The sequence below is a fragment of the Myotis yumanensis genome, unplaced genomic scaffold (genome assembly GCF_028538775.1).
Source record: "Myotis yumanensis isolate MYYU_CA2020_CCGP unplaced genomic scaffold, mMyoYum1.0.hap1 SCAF_8, whole genome shotgun sequence".
In the NCBI taxonomy this organism is placed as follows: Eukaryota; Metazoa; Chordata; class Mammalia; order Chiroptera; family Vespertilionidae; genus Myotis; species Myotis yumanensis.
Genome location: NW_027223759.1, coordinates 21,971,421 through 21,991,065, shown reverse-complemented (window position 1 = coordinate 21,991,065; position 19,645 = coordinate 21,971,421). Strand labels below are relative to the sequence as shown.

Here is a 19,645-nt window from a genome sequence, read left to right as displayed (position 1 = left end):
GTGTCCTGCAATGGGACTTCAGACAGCCTGGGTGGAGAGGGGGGGGTTCCTGAAGACCCCACACAGGGAGAATCTCTGTGACAGCAGACGCTGACGTGGACCTTCAGTCCCCTGGAGGAGACCAAGTACCTGTTCCGAGTGGGGGTGTGGGTCTGGGAAGCCGGCCTGCCCTCAAACGCTAAGCCCCCCACCACCATCCACTACATTATCCGGCTGGTGGGCATGGGCATCACCAGCACCATCTCTGTGAGTGGGAGAATCCCGGTGGGTTGGGGTGGGTGCTGGGGGTCAGTGTACCCCAGGAGACCCAGGTGATGGGAGCAGGTGATCCGAGAGGGCAGGAGATGGGAGCCCTCTGGCCCCTGGCCCATACCCCTGGAACTGCCCTTCCTTGGGGACTCAGGGGTGGGAAAGCCAGAGCTGGGGGAGCCCCCTACCCTGGCTGGCTGACTCTGGCCCTCAGGCAAAGGAGAAGGAGCTGGACTTTGGGAACGTGGTGGTGAACAACCAGCAGTCCCGGTTTCTGGTGCTCCAGAACGAAGGCAACTGCACCCTCGATTATCGCCTGTTCCTGGAGCAGCACAGCCCTGAGAGTATCAGCAACGACCCCCTTGGTACTGGCCTGGGCTGGGGCTGGGGCCAAGGAGGCGGGCGCTGGTTAAGACTGGTTAATCAGACCACGGTTTGTGGGCAGGCAAAGCAGAGCTTAAACCTTAGTGCTTCTACTTCCTAGATGCTTGGCATTGGGCTGGCCCTCTCTGAGCCTCAGCTTCCTCATCTGTAAAGCGGGGCTAATGGCAGCACCTACCTCACAGGCTGTTAGGTGGATCAAAGTGTTTAGCAAGATGCCAATGACACAAAGACAGATGCCCTCTGTCTTGGTCTGGGAGGAGGGACTCTGCTCCCCATTTTCTGGCTCAGAGCCTCCTCTGCAGCCAGTGCTCTGCCAGCCCCGGGGGGATATCTGGAGAGGAGCAGGAGAGGCAGAGCCTCTCTGACCTGCACTGAGGGCCCTCTGCCCTTGACCTCACCTGGGTCATCCCTGAGCAGCTCTTCAGCTGGACCACACAGAGGGGAGCATGCCACCCTGGTCCCAGGACACCATCTGCCTGACCGCCTGTCCCAACCACCGGGCCCAGTTCTTGTGGACCATCAGTTACTCTCTCCTCTCGCACAGAGGTACCTGGGTCACCTGACACGGATTCAGGGCTTGGAGGAAAGGGTGAGGGCTATGTGAGCAGGACTTGGGTGGGGAGATGCGGAGGGTCCAGGCAGAGCTAGCTGACTAAGTGTGAGTGTCCTGGGGTGCACCTGTGGGTGTCTGGTGTGTGCCTCTCATACCAACTACCTCTGTGTGGGTGTCCGTGTATGCGACACCTGAGCCGTGGAGGTTCAGTGAGGAGGTTAGAGCTGTGCTGATTTACTGTGGGATCTCAGGCAAACCCTCAGCTGCCCTGGGCCTCAGCCACCTCCTCAGTGGAACGGAGTTGTTCCCAGCCTGCTCGGGGTCAGGGGACAGCATCCAGGGCAGCAAGAAGAGTGGCTCAGAGTGTGGACTTGAGCCAGACTGCCTGGGACTGGATCTGGCCCCTGCACTTATTAGCTATGTAATCTTAGCGGGTTGTTTAACCTCCCTGTGCCTCATTTTCCACATCTGTACAATGGGGATAATAACAGTGCACAGGCAAGAAAAAGGAAAGCAGTACTGACACAGGTGACCGCATGGAAGAACCTTGAAAACATGTCGAGTAAAAGAATCCGCTCACAAAAAGCCACATAGTATATGGTTCCATGTATGTGAAACATCCGGAATGGGCAAATCTATAGAAACAGTAGATTAGGAGTCATCAGAGGTGGAGGGAGGAGAGAATGGGAATGGCAGCTACTGGGTTTCTTTTTGGAGTGATGGAAATGTTCTAAAATTAGATAGTGGGGATGGTTGCACAGGTCTGAATATACGAGAGAACACTGAATTATATGCGTTAAAGGGTTAATTTTATGGCATATAAATTATGTCCAATAAAACCGATAGTAAGAATTAGTTTGAACACAAATGCGGTGCACATTAAACACAGTGGTGTGTGTGAAGCACTTAGGACCGTGCCTGGTACGTGCAAGCATCAGACAAGGGCTGGCTGTCGTTTGGAAACGTCCCATAGCCTGGGGGACATCTGCTGCTCCTAACCAGGGCCCCAGGGGTCCCACACGCCCCACCCCAGGGGAGCCGGGAGGAGAGCCCACTCCTCTCATCCACATCCCTCTCCTCCAGATAACAACATTGGGGAGAAGCGGGAGCTGTGCCGCGTCTTCCTGACGGCTGTGTACCCCTTACTCTCCGTCCTGGATGTCTGCTCCTTGGGCAGCGCTGAGGGCATCACCCCCAGGCACCTGTGGTACCTCTTTTCCCTGGACTTGCTCAACAGTTACCTGGAGCGTGACCCCACCCCCGGGGAACTCATGTACAAGGTGCCCACCAGGCACAGGTGAGCCGAACCTGGGAGGGGGTCAGGGCCTGTTGGGGATATTCTTGGAGCTTTCTGTCCACACCCTCAACACCAGGCCCTGTCCAAGAAGTCGCTCCCTAACTCCCCCCAAATCCTTGCCCATCCCTAGAGGGGCCTGGAGAAGGCAGGGATCAGCTTGGCATCCTAAGTGCTGCCCAAGTCCCAGAGTCCCTAATTCCACCTGTAGGGCGATGAGTGCCAAGCCCCTGGGAGGTCCCGCTCTTCTTATTCCTGTCTCTGAGCCATTTCTCTGCTCCGCACAGCACAAGTCTAATCGCACCCGTCTACACCCCTCTGAAGCTTGACTTCAATTTTGGGGTAGCGACCATAGAGGCCCCACCCTCCGTGGTGCTCCTGGCCCTGAAGAACAGCGGAGTGGTGCCCCTGGACTGGTAGGGCTGGCGTAGGGGGTAGCTAGGTGCCTGGGGGCAGAGGGGGCAGGTGCTGGAGGCCCTCACTTGCTGCTGGTAGACCTGGCTGCCTGGAGTCTGTGAAAGCGGGCACCCCATCGATGGGCTGTGGTGGCCAGGGTGGGACTGTGGCTGCCCAGCAGGACGCAGGGCCTGTCACTGGCTGGGACATGACCACAGGCTGGGAAGTGGTGGCATCACCTGCTGGAGACGGCACCGTCATCTCAATATTTAATGAATGAGAAGCGTCCACTGAGCATCTGCTCCATGTCAGGCTCTGCTTCACAAGCCTTTTTCCTCCAAGCCTCACGCCAGCCATGTGGGAAGTCCTCCTTTGCTGACTGGTTCACAGACGGGAGGCTAAGCACTCAGCACAGCCAGGTTTAACCCCAGATTTGTCCACTCTAGGGCCCCTGTCCACCCCCCTTAGTCAGCAAGGCTTAGAACAGCTCTTGTGTACCAGGCACTGTGCTGGGCACTGGGGCACCCCTGACAGAGCCCCAGTCCAGTGAGGACAGGCCTGCATGGGGGTGAGTAGAGGGTCTCAGGTGGGGTGGAGGGAAGGGGAGAAAGACAGGGATTTGCTGCTGCCAGGGGGTCAGGGAGGAAGGTGTGACTGAGTGCAGCCCGTGGGGCTGCGGGAGGGTGGAGGCTGGCCCGGGGCAGGCTGCACTTCTCTAGTCACCCGGGGCCTAGGCCGGAGACCCGAGCCACACGCTTGGCCCTTCCTGTGCTTGGCTTTCCTCCCACTGGGGCCCGAGCTTGTGCCCAGTAAACATCCCGTTTCCACGCCAGGGCTTTTTCTTGTTCTTCCTCCCTGTCTCTGCCACGCGCCTTGATTTCCTAGTAAACTTCCTTTTGATGACTTCCAACTTTCCTTGGCTAAATGGAGGTGAGAGAGAAGTGTCCCATCTGGGTCAGGCCGGGGAGAGAGCCAGGAGTCCAGCCTGGGCGTGACAGTGGGTGGATGAGGTGGAAAATACGCAGGCAGGGCATCTGGGAGCTCAGGAACCTTCCTGCCTGAGCAGAGGGTCTTGGGGGTGCGATGCCCCTTACTCTGGCTTATCCTGCTCCTCCCTGTGGAGGTTGCTGGGGACACTGGCTCCCCAGGCGGCTCCTGCTGAGAAGGGCTGGATTCTGAGTAGCGGAGGGCTGTGGCTCTGAATGACTAAGGAAGCTTGGCAGGCAGGGCTGCCGGCTGATGGGGAAGGCCTAGGGCCCGTTTTGAGCTCTGGATCCACCATTCACTGGCTCTTTAGTAGCCAGGAGCCAGGTCCAACGGGGCTGGGGGGGTGGCGGGGGAGCTGGGGGGGGGGGGGGCGGGACAGGAAAAGCGGCGCTGGCCTGTGTCCTGGCATGGAGCAGGGTATTTTGGTGGGTTGTGTGTGCATGTGTGTTTGTGTAGGAGCAAGCCAGCTCCCACTCTCTGTGGAGAGGGTCCAGGTTGCTGGAAACCGAGGCGAGAGGAAACCCAGGCAGAGTGCCCACGCGCGGGGCCGTCCGTCGGGAGATCACTGGAGGTTCAGGAAGCAGTCTATGCTTCTTCCAGGAGCCCAGGCACGGGGAACCTTCCTTGGATGGCTGGACTCTCCTAGGCTTTTTGTGTGTTGTGTTTCCCTTCCCTTCCTTAGAAGGCTATTTTTGAAAATTCTAGCTGGTCTCGGCTGAGTTTATAAAGAACAAACTGAAGGTTTTATTTTTGCCAAGACCAGCAAGAAACGGGAATGTGGACTTGGCCTGGAGGCGGCAGCCAGCAGGACAGATGGAGTAAGAATCCCAAGGATGAGGAGAGCATGGGGGGAACAGGGAGCCACACCCCGTTGCCCACTCCCTTTGAGCCTTCTCCTCTGACGCCTCTGCCCTGGGTGCAGCGAATACTAGGGGCCTCGTGTTTTAAGGGGAGATTCCTTACAGGGGCCGGCTAACCTCGTTTGTTTCCTGGTGCACTCGGTGGGTTATTGTCTAAATTTTCCCTGGGGCTTCCTAGGCACAGGGTCCAGGCTGGCTCTCAGATAGGAATGCAGGCAAGCCCAGGCCCTGCAGCAAGGCTTTCTGGGCAGACAAGCCTGTGGTGCAGGGTGATATGTGCAGCGCAGGAGGCCACCTCACTCCGTTTTGGACGTGAGAAAGGCTTTTTGGAGGAAGCTACAACTAAGCTAGGCCTGCAGCCTCTGGAGAAGCCCAGGGAGATGCACAGAACCTTCCAACAGAGCACCTGGCTTGTACGTGGGTAAGAGGAAAGGGCCCAGCATGACTGGAGCATTGATGAGGAGGGAGGGGAGAGCCTCAGATGTGGCGGGGTGGGGGGTGGGGGGGATCCAGCAGGGGCCAAGGTCTAGGCCTTAGAATCCTTCTCCTTCCTAGAGTTTGGACTTCTTCCCAAGAGCATCCATGGGATGTAAACTGGACGAAGGGCAAAGATATCATCTACTTACCAGACCTGTCACTCTGGTCTGGGTTTAGGAGAGAGAAACGGATTAGCAGTTTGAGGCAGGGGACAGGTGGGGAGGCTGCTGCAGCCCCCAGATGGGGGAGCCCACACTAGAGGATCAGCAGGGGAAGGGGTTCAGGATTATGTGGAGGGAGACTGGGTGAAGGCGGTGAGGGAAACGGAAGTATTGAAACTATTTAGATGACCCCCAAAATGACAAGATCTCCACTGGTCAATATCCCCCAGATAAAAATGACAAAAGCTGTTTATTCACCTGTAACAAGTCAACCGACACAAGGTGATGGGAGAAAAGTAAGAACTTCCCCTGCTCCCCTTCAAGTCTGCCCTGCTGAGGTGAGAGCTTCCTCCCTCAGCATTGTATAACATACAGACCCAGCGAAAACTACAGGGTTATTCATTCTCTCTCTCTCTCTCTCTCTAATAGCACATTTTACATACTACTTTCTGCTCAGCATTATATCAATAACGTTCCCTTTAGCTAAATACAGATCAATACATAGATCTAGCTCATTCTTTTTAGTAGTTGCATAATATCCCATTACATGGCCATAAATTATGAAACCACTCCTCTATTGGATGACATTAGTTGTTCCCAGTGCTTTATATTTTTCCACTACAAAGGAGGTTGAATAAACATCTTTGTGTGTGTGTGCATGTGCATGCATTTATTTCTGCAGGTTACTTTCTCAAAATATAATTTCTGTGTCAGAGCGCATATACATATTTTATTCCAAATTCCTACCAAAAAAGGTGGCAGCAGCTTCTTCTCTCCCTACTTACTTTTGAGGGTATCTCTTCTTCCTAGACATAACAGCACTGGATGTAACTCTTCACATTTCTGATGTGAAAATATTTCAGATCAACTGGAAGTTTTAATTTGCTTTTTCCAACTCCCATTGAGCCTTTTCAGATTTGTTGACCATTTTCTCTTCCCCTCTGACTTCTTCCTGTTCATAGCCTCTGCCAGTTTGGGGCCATCTCTGTGCCAGACCTCAGGTTGTGATCTTGGCCTCCTTTGTCACTTGTTTTGTCAGCAAGTGCAGTGTCTGCTTTACTACAGCACCAGGCATTTCAGGGGCATTAATCTAGGCCCATCTTTCTTCAGATTCCAGAACGCAAGTCCTGCTGGGACCTGGACACGGTCCCTCTCGGGGGCCCGGGTTGGTACTGCTGGCATTCTTAGGAGCCTCAAATGGAGTTTTGTCACAGAAAACCCTCCAGGGTTAATGGGCAGCTCTAAGTGACCCACATATATAAGCAACCCCCTTGAGCCCCCAAACCCACAATGGGAGCCCGCCCAGCCTTCAATTCCCGTTTAGTCCTTGTGCAATGACATTCTACAGCAGCCACGTTTGCCCGGCCATGCATGGGACAGCTTTCCAGATGGGATGAAGCAGGGAGGCATGGAGAAGGTGCCCCCCTCCCTCCTGGGGCTCAGAGCTCCCGCCTCTCTATTCTGAGTAAGAGGCTTCATCCGTCCTGCTTTGTACCCCCTCCCAGGGCCTTTCTCTTTCCAAGTGACCTGCAGATCGACCTGGAGCTATGGGCAGAGCAAACAGAGTTTGACAGCACCGAGCTGCACCACATGCGTGTGCAGGACAATTGCATATTCTCTATCAGCCCCAAGACTGGGAGCCTGAGTCCTGGGCAGGAGCAGGTGGTGGAGCTCAAATACAGGTGCTTCCCCCCACACCCCCGTCCCTGCACCGCCCACCCTGCACTTCCAGTCCTGGAGATCCCTCCTTTCCCCTGGCTCCCGGAGAATCCTAGCCTTGCACTGTGTGATTCCAGGGTACCCTGAGCAGCCACCACCCTGGGAGGATTCTGCCTTCCCACCTACAGGGAAGGTTTAATTCCCCTCTTGTCCCTTCCCAACTCAGCAGCTTCCACATGCTCCCAGGGCAAGCCAACTCAAAGCCACTAGTGTGCTGTGATCATTTGTTCTCCCACTGGTACCAGGGCTCCCTAACTCATCCTGGACTTGTGTCCTCCCTTCCAGCCACCTGTTCATCAGCACTGATCGCCTCCCAGTGCTCTTCAAGGTGTCCCATGGCCGAGAGATCCTGGTGAGGCCCCAGCCCTGATCCTGTCATTGAACAATCAAGAGAGGAGCAGGGACTTATACCCCCAAGGAGCTGGGGTCTGGATCTCTCTGCTGGGGGCTTCGCTTCCTCCCTGGGAGGAATGCTACTCATGAGCTGTCTATCTCCAGATAAATTTCATAGGTGTGACAGTGAACCTGGAGCAGAAGTATGTGCACTTCACCTCCACCGTCCACCAGTTCATCCCTGTCCGGATCGGTGACACACTGCCCCCACGCCAGGTCAGTGGTCTACATTGTTCTGCTCACCAAGAGGCCTACTTGTTGATCTATGTGTATCTACAAAAGTTCTTGACAGGGTGACAAAGACACTGCCTTCCAGAAGCCCTCACTCTAAGAGGTGGGCCTGCAAGTTGGACCCCGAGAGACCCAAGGCAAGAGGCTTCAGCTTCCTGGTGCCCAGTGCCCAACCCTCTGCCAGGCCTCGTTCCCATGCAAAAGCAAGGTTATTATATTTGTTCCTCTAGCACAGGATTCTTCAAACCACACTGATAACCCACCCCAGATCACAAATCAATACATACATGCAAAGTGCTCTGATGGTTTGTTTTATTATATTCTGTTACTTTTTTTTTTTAATCTTTATTGTTCAGATTATTACATTTGTTCCTCTTTTTTCCCCCCATAACTCCCCTCCTTCCAGCTCCCACCCCACCCTCCACCCTCACTCCCCACCTACTGAGTTCATCCATAGGTGCATGATTTTTGTCCAGTCTCTTCCCGAATCTCCCATTCCCCTTTCCCCCCCAAGAATAGTCAGTCCATTCCCTTTCTATGTCCCTGATTCATTATAGTCACCAGTTCATTCTGTACATCAGGTTATTTATTCACTTGATTCTTAGATTCATTTGTTGATAGATGCATATTTGTTGTTCATAATTTGTATCTTTACCTTTTTCTTCTTCCTCTTCTTAAAGGATACCTTTCAGCATTTCATATAATACTGGTTTGGCGGTGATGAACTCCTTTAGTTTTTCCTTATCTGTGAAGCTCTTTATCTGACCTTCAATTCTGAATGATAGCTTTGCTGGATAAAGTAATCTTGGTTGTAGGTTCTTGGTATTCAGCACTTTGAATATTTCTTGCCATTCCCTTCTGGCCTGCAAAGTTTCTGTTGAGAAATCAGCTGACAGTCGTATGGGTATTCCCTTGTAGGTAATTGAGTCTCTTTCTCTTGCTGCTTTTAAGATTTTCTCTTTGTCTTTTGCTCTTGGCATTTTAATGATGATGTGTCTTGGTGTGGTCCTCTTTGGATTCCTTTTGTTTGGGGTTCTCTGCGCTTCTTGGACCTGTAAGTCCATTTCTTTCTCGAGGTGGGGGAAGTTTTCTGCCATTATTTCTTGAAATAGGTTTTCAATATCTTGCTGTCTCTCATCTTCTGGGACTCCAATGACTCTGATATTAGTCCGCTTAAAGCTGTCCCAGAGGCTCCTTACACTATCTTCACACTTTCGGATTCTTTTTTCATTATGCTTTTCCAATTGGGTGTTTTTTGTCGAATCTTTGGTTTGATTCTTGCACTCCTCTGGTCTGCTATTGGGTATAATATTCTTTATTTCAGTCCGTGTATGCTTACTTTCTAATTTCTTTATCGTAGCATCGAGGGTCTCATTAGTTTTCGTGAGGCTCTGCACGAATTTATGGCAAGCCCTCAAAATTGCGATTCTTAGCTCCATATCCTCCATTTCTGTCATGTTTTTTTGTCTCCGCATCTTTTCTGCTTTCTTGGTGCACCCCCTTGTGGTCTCTGTGCGCAGTCTTGTTCTAGCGAAGCCTTAATTGTTGTAGTTATCACTAGAGGGATTTGACCATCAGGCCGACTGGCCTATTCTGTTACTTTTTAAAAAAATGCTGGACATAACCCACTAAATTGGTTTCATGACCTGTTCACTAATAGGTCTCAGCAACAGTTTAAAAATCACTGCTTTGAGAGGGATATCTTTCTGCATTGTGAATTCACCTGAAGCTATAAGGTTTTCTTTATTAGTTGGAGGGAATCAGGTTCCTTTGCTGTGAAAACATACATTGAAAATCTCCAAGAGGGGGGCATAGTATTTTCCTAAGTATTTTATAGCTCTGAAATTTCCAACTGTTTAGAAGCCCTTGTGTTTCTGGGCAGGGGCCTCTGGCCATTTAACCTAGAGCAGTGGTTCTCAACCTTCCTAATGCCGAGACCCTTTAATACAGTTCCTCATGTTGTGGTGACCCCCAATTTCATTGTTTACAAATTGAACATAATTAAAGCATAGTGATTAATCATAAAAACAATATGTAATTATATATGTGTTTTCCAATGGTCTTAGGCGACCCCTGTGAAAGGGTTTTCGACCCCCAAAGGAGTCGCGACCCACAGGTTGAGAACCGCTGGCCTAGAGGAAGAGAAATGACAACCTGAGATGGGGTTGCCAGCAGCAAGCTCTGTTCACTTCCCTACGTCACCCTCTACTTCACTGGCTTCCCAGAAGCCTCACCTGAGGCTGGGCATGCCCAAGCTTGCAGAGGTCCAGAATCTCAAAAAGGAAGTCAAAGGCTCATGTGCCCCAGGAGAGCTTTTCAGAGCGACCAGACCACTCTCCTGTGGCCCTGAATGCAAACAATGGAAAATGCCCTCAGACATGGAGCCAGCAGATCCAGTTGTGCCTCCAACCAAACCCCACAACTGTGGGCAAGCTTCCTCTTTCGTTCATGATGACAGATGATGGCCTGGACTTGCAAGAGGGCAGTGGAAAGAGAGAGAATTGAACAGATTTAATTTACATTTTGGAGGTAGAATCATTGGGACTTGCTGGGGATTGGATCTGGAAAGTAAAAAAGGGAGGGAGCCCGGCTGGTGTGGCTGAGTGGCTGAGTGTCAAACCTATGAACCAGGAGGTCACAGTTCAATTCCCAGTCAGGGCCCAGGCTCAGGTTGCAGGCTCAATCCCCAGTGTGGGGTGAGCAGGAAGAGCCGATTAATAATTCTCTCTCATCATTGATGTTTCTCTCACACACTCTCTCTCTCCCGACCTCTCTGAAATCAGTAAAAAAATTTTTTTAAAAAGAGAGAGAGAGAAAGTGAGGGAAGGAGAGTGTATTGGTCTCCTACTTTGAGCTACTGGGAGTATGTAGTGCCATTTACTAAAAGGAGATACACTGCGGGGAGGAACGAGTTTTAGAGTGAAGAGGTTGGTTTGGGCCAAATTTGAGATGCTTGTGAGACAACCAAGAGGGGTTATCCAGTAGAAGTTGGTACAGGTCTGATGCTCAGAGGATGGTCCAGGCTAGAGAAATAAAGTCAGCATATTCAGGAGTGGGTGCTAAACAAGATGAGAGGACTGGGCCTCAGTCCAGATGAACACTTTATTCTCTCTGGCTTCTGTTTGCTCATCTCTAAAATGACTGATTGGACCAGAAGATCTCTGGTTTCTTCCAGGACGTTCTGTGATTCCCAAACTTTGAAGTTAATCCTGGGGGACCACATGCCTTCTTTCTGCTCCCCCTTGTTTGCCTTTAAGCAGGAAGGCCTCTGGTAGCAGATGTGGAAAGTGGCAGTCGCACAGGTGACTAGAACCAGAGCCTAGAAAATGATGAAGAGTCAGGATGGTGCTTGCTTGGACAATTTCCCTAAATGCCAATACTAAGGACATGAGCTAAGTGTCCCCTTATACCTTGACAAAGGTAAGTTCAGAGCAAATAAAATGAAGATTACAGATTATCTTAAAATATCACAGCCTGAAAATACAGTTATATACTTCTTGGATGATGAAGCCAGAAGGGAAATCAGAGGTACTTAGGGGAACTCTGGGACTGTAAGTGTGACTTATGGAGATCAACCTGCCCTCCCGCAGTGGACACAGAATGCCAGGCTCTCTGCATTGCAGCCCTGAGCCCATATGGAGGTTTCCTTATCTCCACCCCCTGCAGATATATGAGCTGTACAACGGTGGCTCGGTGCCTGTGACATATGAGGTCCAGACCGACATCCTGTTGCAGGTTCAGGCAAAAAATTTTGACCACCCCATCTTCTGCTGCCTCAACCCTGAAGGGGAGATCCAGCCAGGCACCACTGCTCAGATCTTGTGGATCTTCTCACCAATTGAGGCCAAGACCTACACAGTGAGTAGCAGCCTGGGCTAACATGGGGCTTGGAATTGGCCTCCTCAGCAGGCCTTGCTCTGACTAGTCCTTTCCCCACCCTCCTAACTTCCCAGGTGGAGGTGCCCATCCATATCCTGGGATGGCACTCGGCCAAAATCCAATTCCAGGGACTGGGCTATGACCCCCATGCCTTGGGGGACACAGCGCCTTTCCACAATATCTCCTCATGGGACAACAGCTCCACACATTCAAGGCTGATGGCTCCTGGACAGGTAGGGGGAAGGGAACTGGGAAGGTCTGAGGCCTAAGAGGAGCTTGATGGCCCAGGGTGGCCAGTGCATGGGAATGGGGATGCTGGGGAGGAAATTGTATGATGTTGAGAATGGAGAGATACAGAGGTGAAGTCTGGAACCAGACTTCCTCCAGATTTAGGAGGCAGCACCAGCTCCATGGGAGGCTTATCCTGCCACCTAGTGACCACAGGTGTTCCTGCTCAAGCCAGTCTATCCTCTTCTCTGGGCATTAAGGCAAGGTTACTAGAAGGCGTAGAAAGAAGGGGTAGGTAACACCTAGGGCTCTAAGGTATTATTTTCAAACAGAACAGCCCACCCCTGGACCTAGATGGATTTTGCTGAAAGATATCTAGAGTCACTAACACTACCTTTAGTTCACATACTCCTCACTGTTGGGAGGTCTGACCCATTTATCCATCCACCCATCTATCCATCTCCTCACTGACCTGTATGCCAGTTTACTCATTCATGTATCCATCCATCCATGCAGTTCTCCATCCATCCTTCTAGGCACCATCTAATCATTACCCGCTCCTACATCTGCCTGTCCACCCTTCCACCACTACCCTTTTGGACTCTTACTGCAGGATATGCACTATGGAGGCCCTGGGAACACAGAGAAGAGTCCGACAAAGTCCCAGCCCTGGAAGCACTCACTCAGTCTGGACAGAGAAAAAGTGTTCCTTTCCTGTGACCTCAGTCTTCCCAGACACCCCTATAACACAGCTCCTGTTCTGTGCCCAGTGACAATAACAACAGCTGGTCACCCATTAATTTCTAACCATCCTTCAGGGCCTCAAACTATTTCTTTATTTCTGTCTTTTTCTTTTTTTAAAATATTTTTTATTGATTTTTTACAGAGAGGAAGGGAGAGAGATAGAGAGTTAGAAACATCGATGAGAGAGAAACATCGATCAGCTGCCTCCTGCACATCTCCTACTGGGGATGCGCCCGCAACCCAGGTACATGCCCTTGACCGGAATCGAACCTGGGACCCTTGAGTCCGCAGGCCGATACTCTATCCACCAAGCCAAACCGGTTTCGGCATATTTCTGTCTTCTTTAAGCAAATTCTGATTTCTCAGCCTTTCCAAGCCCATTTTAATGGTCAAAATCATAGGATTCAGAGTAAAGCTAGGTTTACCCAAGCTTCACCTGTGAGAGACCTTTGGAGAAAATATTTATGCTGTCTGAACCTTAGCAGCATATCTGTAAAATGGGAATAGCAGTAGAACCTGTATCATAGGGCTATTGGGAGGATCAAATGCATGTAAATTGCCTACCATTGTACCTGGACTGTTGAAAGCACTCAGTAATTGGTAGTGGTTGCTCTGATTATTATTTTTTCACATCCCAAAGTTGCTGTTGTGTTGTCTCCACCAATAGGATGTCTTCCTGTCCCAGTCTCACGTCTCCCTGGGAAACATTCCTGTGCAGAGCAAGTGCAGCCGCCTGCTGTTCCTTAACAACAGCTCCAAAAATGAGACAATTGTCTTTGCCTGGCAACTGAAGCCTCTAGAGTTCGGGGAGGTGAGAGCCGATTGTGTCCACAGATTCTGAACCTCCAGCAGAGTTCCAGACCTACCCCCTTGTCCCATCTCATCCCACCCCATCCCATTCCCTCCCATCCATACATCCCATCCCACTTCATCCCATACCATCTCAGCTTGTCCCATTCCATCTTTGTGAAGCTCCAGAGACTCCTTCCCCAAACCAACAGGTGTCCGTGAGCCCCATGAAAGGGAAGGTGGCTCCGGAAGAGACGATCCCATTTGTGGTAACTCTGAAGGCCTCAGTGCATGCCAGTTTCTACAGCATGGACCTGGTATGCAAGGTAGGATCAGCCCCAGAAAGAAGCTGAGTTAGAGCACAGCTCCCAGCCCTATTAGATCCCCAGATCCCCAGGGTGAACCAGCTCCTGGAAGGACAGAGGGCCCACAGCAAGCTGCCCAGACCTTGGTCTTCTCTTTCCTTGTCTTGTGCCACAGGTATACCAGCAGGACCTCCTGAAGGAGTTCCAAAAGGAACTGCAGGAGTGGCAGGATGAGAAGGTGCGGCAGGAAGTGGAGTTCACTATCACAGATAGGAAAGTGAAGGTGAGGAGGACAGAGTGGGCCTTGAACACCATAGATATTTCTGATTGGCCTTACCAGAGATGACAGAAGTAATGATCTGAGGGGGTCTTACATGCAAAACTGGCCAACCTGCCTTAAGAGAGTAGATTTCTTTCATTAAACTAATCATAATATCTCCCCAAGAGACTCTTTGGATACAGAAGGCTGGCTGACCATCCTGCTTCATGTAGCTAGTACTTAACAGGTGCCTTTGAAGTGCTGGGTACTAGGGACCAGAGGAAACAAGATAGAGCTCACCCTCTGATGGGGAACAGTGCAGTACAGTGGTTTCTGGTGTAGACTCTGGGAACAAGTTGCCCGGTTTGGATAATTTCTAGCTCTGTGATCTTGATCAAATTATTTAACCTTTCAGTTCCCTCAACTGTAAACCGGGGGGTCATATGACATCTGGGATTGGCTTCAAGATAATTCAGAGGTGGGGTAGAGATGAGACAAGATTGGCTGTGATTTGCTAATTATTGAAGCTGGGTGGTGGGTAATGGAAGATTCTTTGTATACAAATTTATATATGTCTGAAATTTCCCAAGGTTAAAAATGAAAGTTTTCCAAATATTTTAAGTGTGAGTAAAATATTATCTGCTTTGAGTGCTCTTTGGGGGATCAAATGAGTTAATACATGTAAAGTGCCTGCCCCCCCCCCCCCCCCAGTAAGCATTCATTAAACATGCTATGAGCATTTGTCAGGGGAGACCAATAATAAACATAAGACAAAATGTATCTTGGTTCCTCCTCCAATCTCATAGCTTTCCCATGGTAGTATTCATGTTCCTTGATCACCTTTGTGTCCACCACATAGCTTCCAAGGAGGGACTGCTCCCCTCTAAAGCTCTGACCCACCCTAATCGGTTTGGCTCAGTGGATAGAATGTCAGCCTGTGGACTCAAGGGTCCTGGGTTTGATTCCAGTCAAGGGCATATACCCTGGTTGCAGGCACATACCCAGTAGGGAGTGTGCAGGAGGCAGCTGATCGATGTTTCTCTCTCATCGATGTTTCTAACTCTCTATCCCTCTCCCTTCCTCTCTGTAAAAAAATCAATAAAATATATTTTAAAAAAATAAAGCTCTGATCCAACCGTGGAGGCAAATCATATCTTGAGGCCACAGAAGAAGGGATTTCTGCATTAAACCTTTTTTTCTGAATTAAATCTTAATAAGAGAGGCTGTTTCCTTATCACACCAAACCACAAAGCTCTAGGGCACAAAGACAAGCCTTTTGGGGCAGCCTACACATATTTGGCGGCACCTCCTCTTTCCTTCAGTTGGATAACTAGGTTTTCCTTGTCTTTAGGTTGCACTTTCCTAAGGAAGGTTCTGGAAGAAGGTGTTTCTAGAACTTGGGCAAGTTCAAGAGGGCAGCAGGTCCTGGCATTGGCTTCAGGCCTCTAGGCCTCTTGTATCCTAAGCAGGGGTCTCTTTGCTTTCACAGAAAAGAGCATATTATGAAGCCTATGAACCTGTGAGGAGGTACAAGGTAAAGCAATAAGCCCCAGGACCATCTCCTTGGATAACTTGAGAGGGTCCTTGCTCGCTCTCAAAGATACCTCCAGCCCCTGGTCCAGCCTCCTAGAAGGGTAGAGTCAAACCCCTGCATGGCCCAAAAGACCATTGGTGATGGGAGTACAGTCCTGAAGCCCCTGCCATCATTGCCTCTCTCTTCCCAAAGACGCTGCCCCCCATCAAGAAACAGCAGTCTTTCGATCCACCCACCAGCTGGAATCTTAGGATCCCAAAGGAGGAGACATCCTGGCCATGTCCCCAGCCACCCTCGCCAGGCATGCTCTACTTGGGCCTCACTGCCCGCGCCCATGCCATCGACTACTTCCTGGACAACTTCTTCTCTGACTTTCCCCGACACTTCTTGTACCGGTGAACTCTCAGGGAGTGAGGGGTCTCCTTCCTCTACTTTCTACCCCCCTCCCCTCCAGAACAGGGGCTGCCCAGACCCAACCCTTCCTGAGGGCTGGAACAGGTGCAGTGGCAGGGGTGGAGGAGATTGGGGCTAATATGGCATTGTTGGGCCCAAGATGCCCCCATTACTACTAAAGCCAATATGCAGAGGAGGCAAAGAGCGAGCCAGAAGCCTCCAGGGAACCCACCTAGGCTTCCCCATCCCTCCTTCCTCCCTTTCCAACTTGGAGCCTCTCCAGGTCCTACATCAACTCTGAGGGTTGGGTTTAGTCCCCCAAATGCAGTAGCACTATGTCCTCTTGACTGGGAGGCCACTGCCACTGCTTGTGTCCCCAGTCCCTGCATGGTGGCTTGTCAAGGCCACTCAATGTCATGGCTCACCCCAGGATGCTGCCAAAGAGGACGTGCATCAGGGAGGAGTCAGAGGCTTCTGAGAAAGAATCCACTGACACGTGGGGCCCTGTCTCCAAGCAGAAGAAGCAGCTTTTGGTTGACTGTCTCACTACCATCATCAGGTGACTGTCCACCCCATGGACCCTAACCCTCATTTCTCCAGCCCATTCAGTCAATTCTGAGTCCACTCACAGCCGCTGAAGTCCTAGCCCTTCCTTTCCTGAAAAATAAAATTTCCTCACAAGATCCTTCCATTGGTGGCCCCAGGCTCTCTAGGATGGTACAGCTCCAATAGAGCTGGCTGGAGGGATCATCAAGGCTGGGTCCCAAGTTCTGCCCTGTCCACGGCTGGTAGATGATGTCTAGAGGCAGTTCACATTCTCCTCAGGGTTTCTGTTCCTCATGTGTGTAACTCAGACTTCCTGGCTATGTCTCTACCATATAATGTTCACCTCTAAGGCTCCATGGGGTCCAGAGATACCTTCCTCTAAAGAAGGATGAGGGTAGGAGCAATGGACCAAGGGCTTCCCTCCCCCACTTAGCTCCTGTTTGTGGACACAGTAGGTGAGAACCACTACTTGGGGAACACTGAAACCAAAGCCTCACAGGGGGCCACAAGGCCTCTCAGTGAGAACCTTCTCTTCCTCCCTGCCATGCAGGGGCCTGCTGGAAGATAAGACCTTCCATGAAGCCATGGACCAAAGCCTAGTGGAGCAGATTCCTTACTTTTGCCAGTTCTGGAGTGAGCAGTCAGCCAGGTTCATGGCCCAGTCCAGCAGCCTGCACGTAGGACCAGGCCTGTTTCTGTCCTCCAGCAGCTTGGAGGACAAGGAAGGCAAGGAGCAGGAGGAAGACAAATGGGAGCTAGGGGAGAAAGATGGGGAAGAGGAGGAGAAGGAAGAAGAGGAAGAGGAAGAGGAAGAGGAAGAAGAGGAAGAGGAAGAAAAGGAAGAAGAAGAGGAGAAAGAGAAGAAAGAGGAGGAAGAGAGCAGCAAGGAGGAGCCTGAGGAGGATGAAGAGATGATGCAGGAGAAGGAAGAGAAGTCGACCTGGACAGGGACTGAAACCACACAGGAGCCTTCATCCCAGGAGTCCCTGAAATGGTGGTGGCAGCAGCAGCTGAAGATCATAATGAAGGAGGAGCGAGAGCAGGATGAGAAGGTGGCCATCAGCAGGTGAGCAGCCAGACCCAGGTGAGGGTTTGGAGGAGGGCTGTGTGCAGAAGGATCCTTCCTGCAAGACAGTGGTATACTGGGGTGGCCTCCTGTGCGCGGGTCTTCCAACTCAGTGTTCAACGGTTGGAAGGGTAAGGCCTGGGTGGGAGTATTTGCAGAATGGCAATCTGAGCTTTAATTTTTTTCTCCAAGACCTGCCTATGAACATTCACCATCATACCACTTCAAGGAGAGTAGTTATAGTCTTCAAGATCTCTTAAACGGGTTTCTAGAACCAGGAGAGAAGTTCCACCTCCTCTTGTACCACTTTCCCTGGGACTGCTCCGCGGTTGCTTTCTTTTGGGGTTGGGATTCCCTAGGCCCCATGTAGTCCCTTCTGTACATTCTCATTGTTGGATGCCTTTCCCCAAACGTGGCCGAGAGATGTGGACTACAATTGCCTGGGTTCTAATCACACTACTGTGCCAGCAACATAACATTTGACAACTTGGGCTCTTTAAGTGTCGGTAAACTTGGAACGAGGATGCCGCCTAGTGTTGGGAGGGTGGGGAGGTCAATGAGAATCCAGGTAGCGCACGTGGCACACGGTACAGCACCGAGGAGGCCAGCAGAGAATGTGATTGTGGTGGGTGACACCGCTGACACCTACTCTCTGGTCCCCCGCAGGCTCCCGGCTTTCGCCAACCTGCAGGAGGCGCTGCTGGAGAACATAATCCAGAACATCCTAGTGGAGGCGAGCAGAGGGGAGGTGGTGCTCACCTCCCGGCCGCGCGTCATCGCTCTGCCGCCGCTCGGCAGGTGGGGGCACCCGGGCCAGCGCCGCGTGGACGGCAACGGAGGGGTGTGAGGGGTGGTAGGGACGGGCAGGTTTGGTCCCAAATCTCGCCCTCACCCCTACCTGGGGCTTTCTGTCTTCCAGGATTCCGACTGTAGACCTGCTGCAGGGGGCGCCCCAAACAGCCGTGCCTCGGCCGGTGCCGCCGCTCCCTGCCGACACTCTGCGGGCGCCAGCGCCCAGCCCCTTCGATTTGCTTCGATAGGTTCTAACCGGTCCCCTCTCCACCGCCCCACCAGTAAAGCATCTAGCTTTTTAATTTTTATTTGTTCCTTTCTATATCTGTTTTTATTTCCCCAACGCGGGAGCCACTCGCACTGGGTTTGCTACGAAACAGATGGTGGGAGCGGCGGCTGTGGAGTGCCGCAACTCATCGGAGACCCAGGGGCTGGCTGGGAGATTGCCCTCTCCACTCCACACCGAGGCTCGGCGAGCGTTCCCGCAGCTGACTGCCCGGCGCTGGATCTGGTCAGGCCAGGGGAGGGCGCTTTGGTTGGGGCCCGACTGGCCTTAAACCCCATGTAGCCCGGTGGACAGAAACTGAGCGCCAGGCCTGGTCAGTGCAGCAGGTGGCCTCGGGTCGAGGTGACCTCTCCAAAGCCTGGCCACTCCGCCCTAAGCCTTTTTTTCAGCAGCTGCGGGGCTCCTGGGGCTCTGCTAATAGACTGGAAAAAAAGGGAAACCGAAGCGCTTCGAGGAGGACCAAGTTACTAGACACTGGGGCGCCGGTGTAGGTCTCTATTAGACAGAGTGCCACAGTCTCTACCAGCGACTCGCGTCATAACCCTGAGTCCCCTGACCAGGGGTGTCCCGCCTTCCCTGAGATACCCACCTCCACTCCCCCTAACCTCCGCCAGGCAGCCTGTGTCCTTTGCTCTTCTGCTCTTCGGCTCCTCCCATCCCCTCTCCCCACCCCCCGCTAGAGGCAAGTGGGTGGAAAAGTGACATCTGGTGTTGTTCCAGAGGCGCCCAGGTCCCCAACACTCCCCCCCCCCCGCCCTCCGCCCCCCGCCGCCCGCCCCCCGCCGCCAAGGCCTGGAGGAGCTCTGGCCCTGGAGCCCAGCCGGGGCGGGGAGGGGGTTGGGGCGCTCCGCCTCCTCTGAGTCAATATTTGCCCCGAGCAAACGAGGCCCGGACAGGTGTGAGTGTGCGTGTGTGTATGTGTGTCTAGGGGCGGGGACTGAAGAGGCCGTATAAGAGGGCGCTGAGCCCGGGCTTTGGCACAAGCTCCGAGGTGTGCGCTGGGGACTTAGCCAAACGGGCCCGAGAGGGTGGAGAATGGCCAGGAAGGGAGGGGCAGGCCAGGTGCGCACCTGCGGGGGCCTCCCTGGCCGCCGACGTGTCAGCCGCAGTTGCGCGCAGG

The 19,645-nt window shown here is 52.2% G+C and overlaps 1 protein-coding gene across 6 annotated transcripts in view; it reads left to right on the top strand.

Moving 5' to 3' along the window:
* Positions 1 to 18,510, top strand: part of CFAP65 (cilia and flagella associated protein 65) — a 32,460-nt gene extending 13,950 nt beyond the window's left edge. For 2 of the 6 annotated variants that reach the window (XM_070422162.1, XM_070422163.1), the window contains 19 exons: positions 88 to 246; positions 464 to 614; positions 1,051 to 1,179; positions 2,270 to 2,483; positions 2,768 to 2,896; positions 6,867 to 7,043; positions 7,366 to 7,432; positions 7,579 to 7,689; positions 11,371 to 11,562; positions 11,658 to 11,816; positions 13,223 to 13,366; positions 13,557 to 13,670; positions 13,825 to 13,932; positions 15,398 to 15,442; positions 15,635 to 15,837; positions 16,266 to 16,394; positions 16,932 to 17,447; positions 18,114 to 18,245; positions 18,367 to 18,510. In XM_070422162.1, coding sequence (XP_070278263.1) covers positions 88 to 246; positions 464 to 614; positions 1,051 to 1,179; positions 2,270 to 2,483; positions 2,768 to 2,896; positions 6,867 to 7,043; positions 7,366 to 7,432; positions 7,579 to 7,689; positions 11,371 to 11,562; positions 11,658 to 11,816; positions 13,223 to 13,366; positions 13,557 to 13,670; positions 13,825 to 13,932; positions 15,398 to 15,442; positions 15,635 to 15,837; positions 16,266 to 16,394; positions 16,932 to 17,447; positions 18,114 to 18,245; positions 18,367 to 18,487 — 3,000 coding nt within the window. In that variant the 3' untranslated portion in view covers positions 18,488 to 18,510. The remainder of the gene's footprint in view (positions 1 to 87; positions 247 to 463; positions 615 to 1,050; positions 1,180 to 2,269; positions 2,484 to 2,767; positions 2,897 to 6,866; positions 7,044 to 7,365; positions 7,433 to 7,578; positions 7,690 to 11,370; positions 11,563 to 11,657; positions 11,817 to 13,222; positions 13,367 to 13,556; positions 13,671 to 13,824; positions 13,933 to 15,397; positions 15,443 to 15,634; positions 15,838 to 16,265; positions 16,395 to 16,931; positions 17,448 to 18,113; positions 18,246 to 18,366) is intronic. The other 4 variants (XM_070422164.1, XM_070422165.1, XM_070422167.1 and 1 more) reach the window with 4 other exon arrangements.
* The last annotated feature ends 1,135 nt before the right edge of the window (positions 18,511 to 19,645 follow it).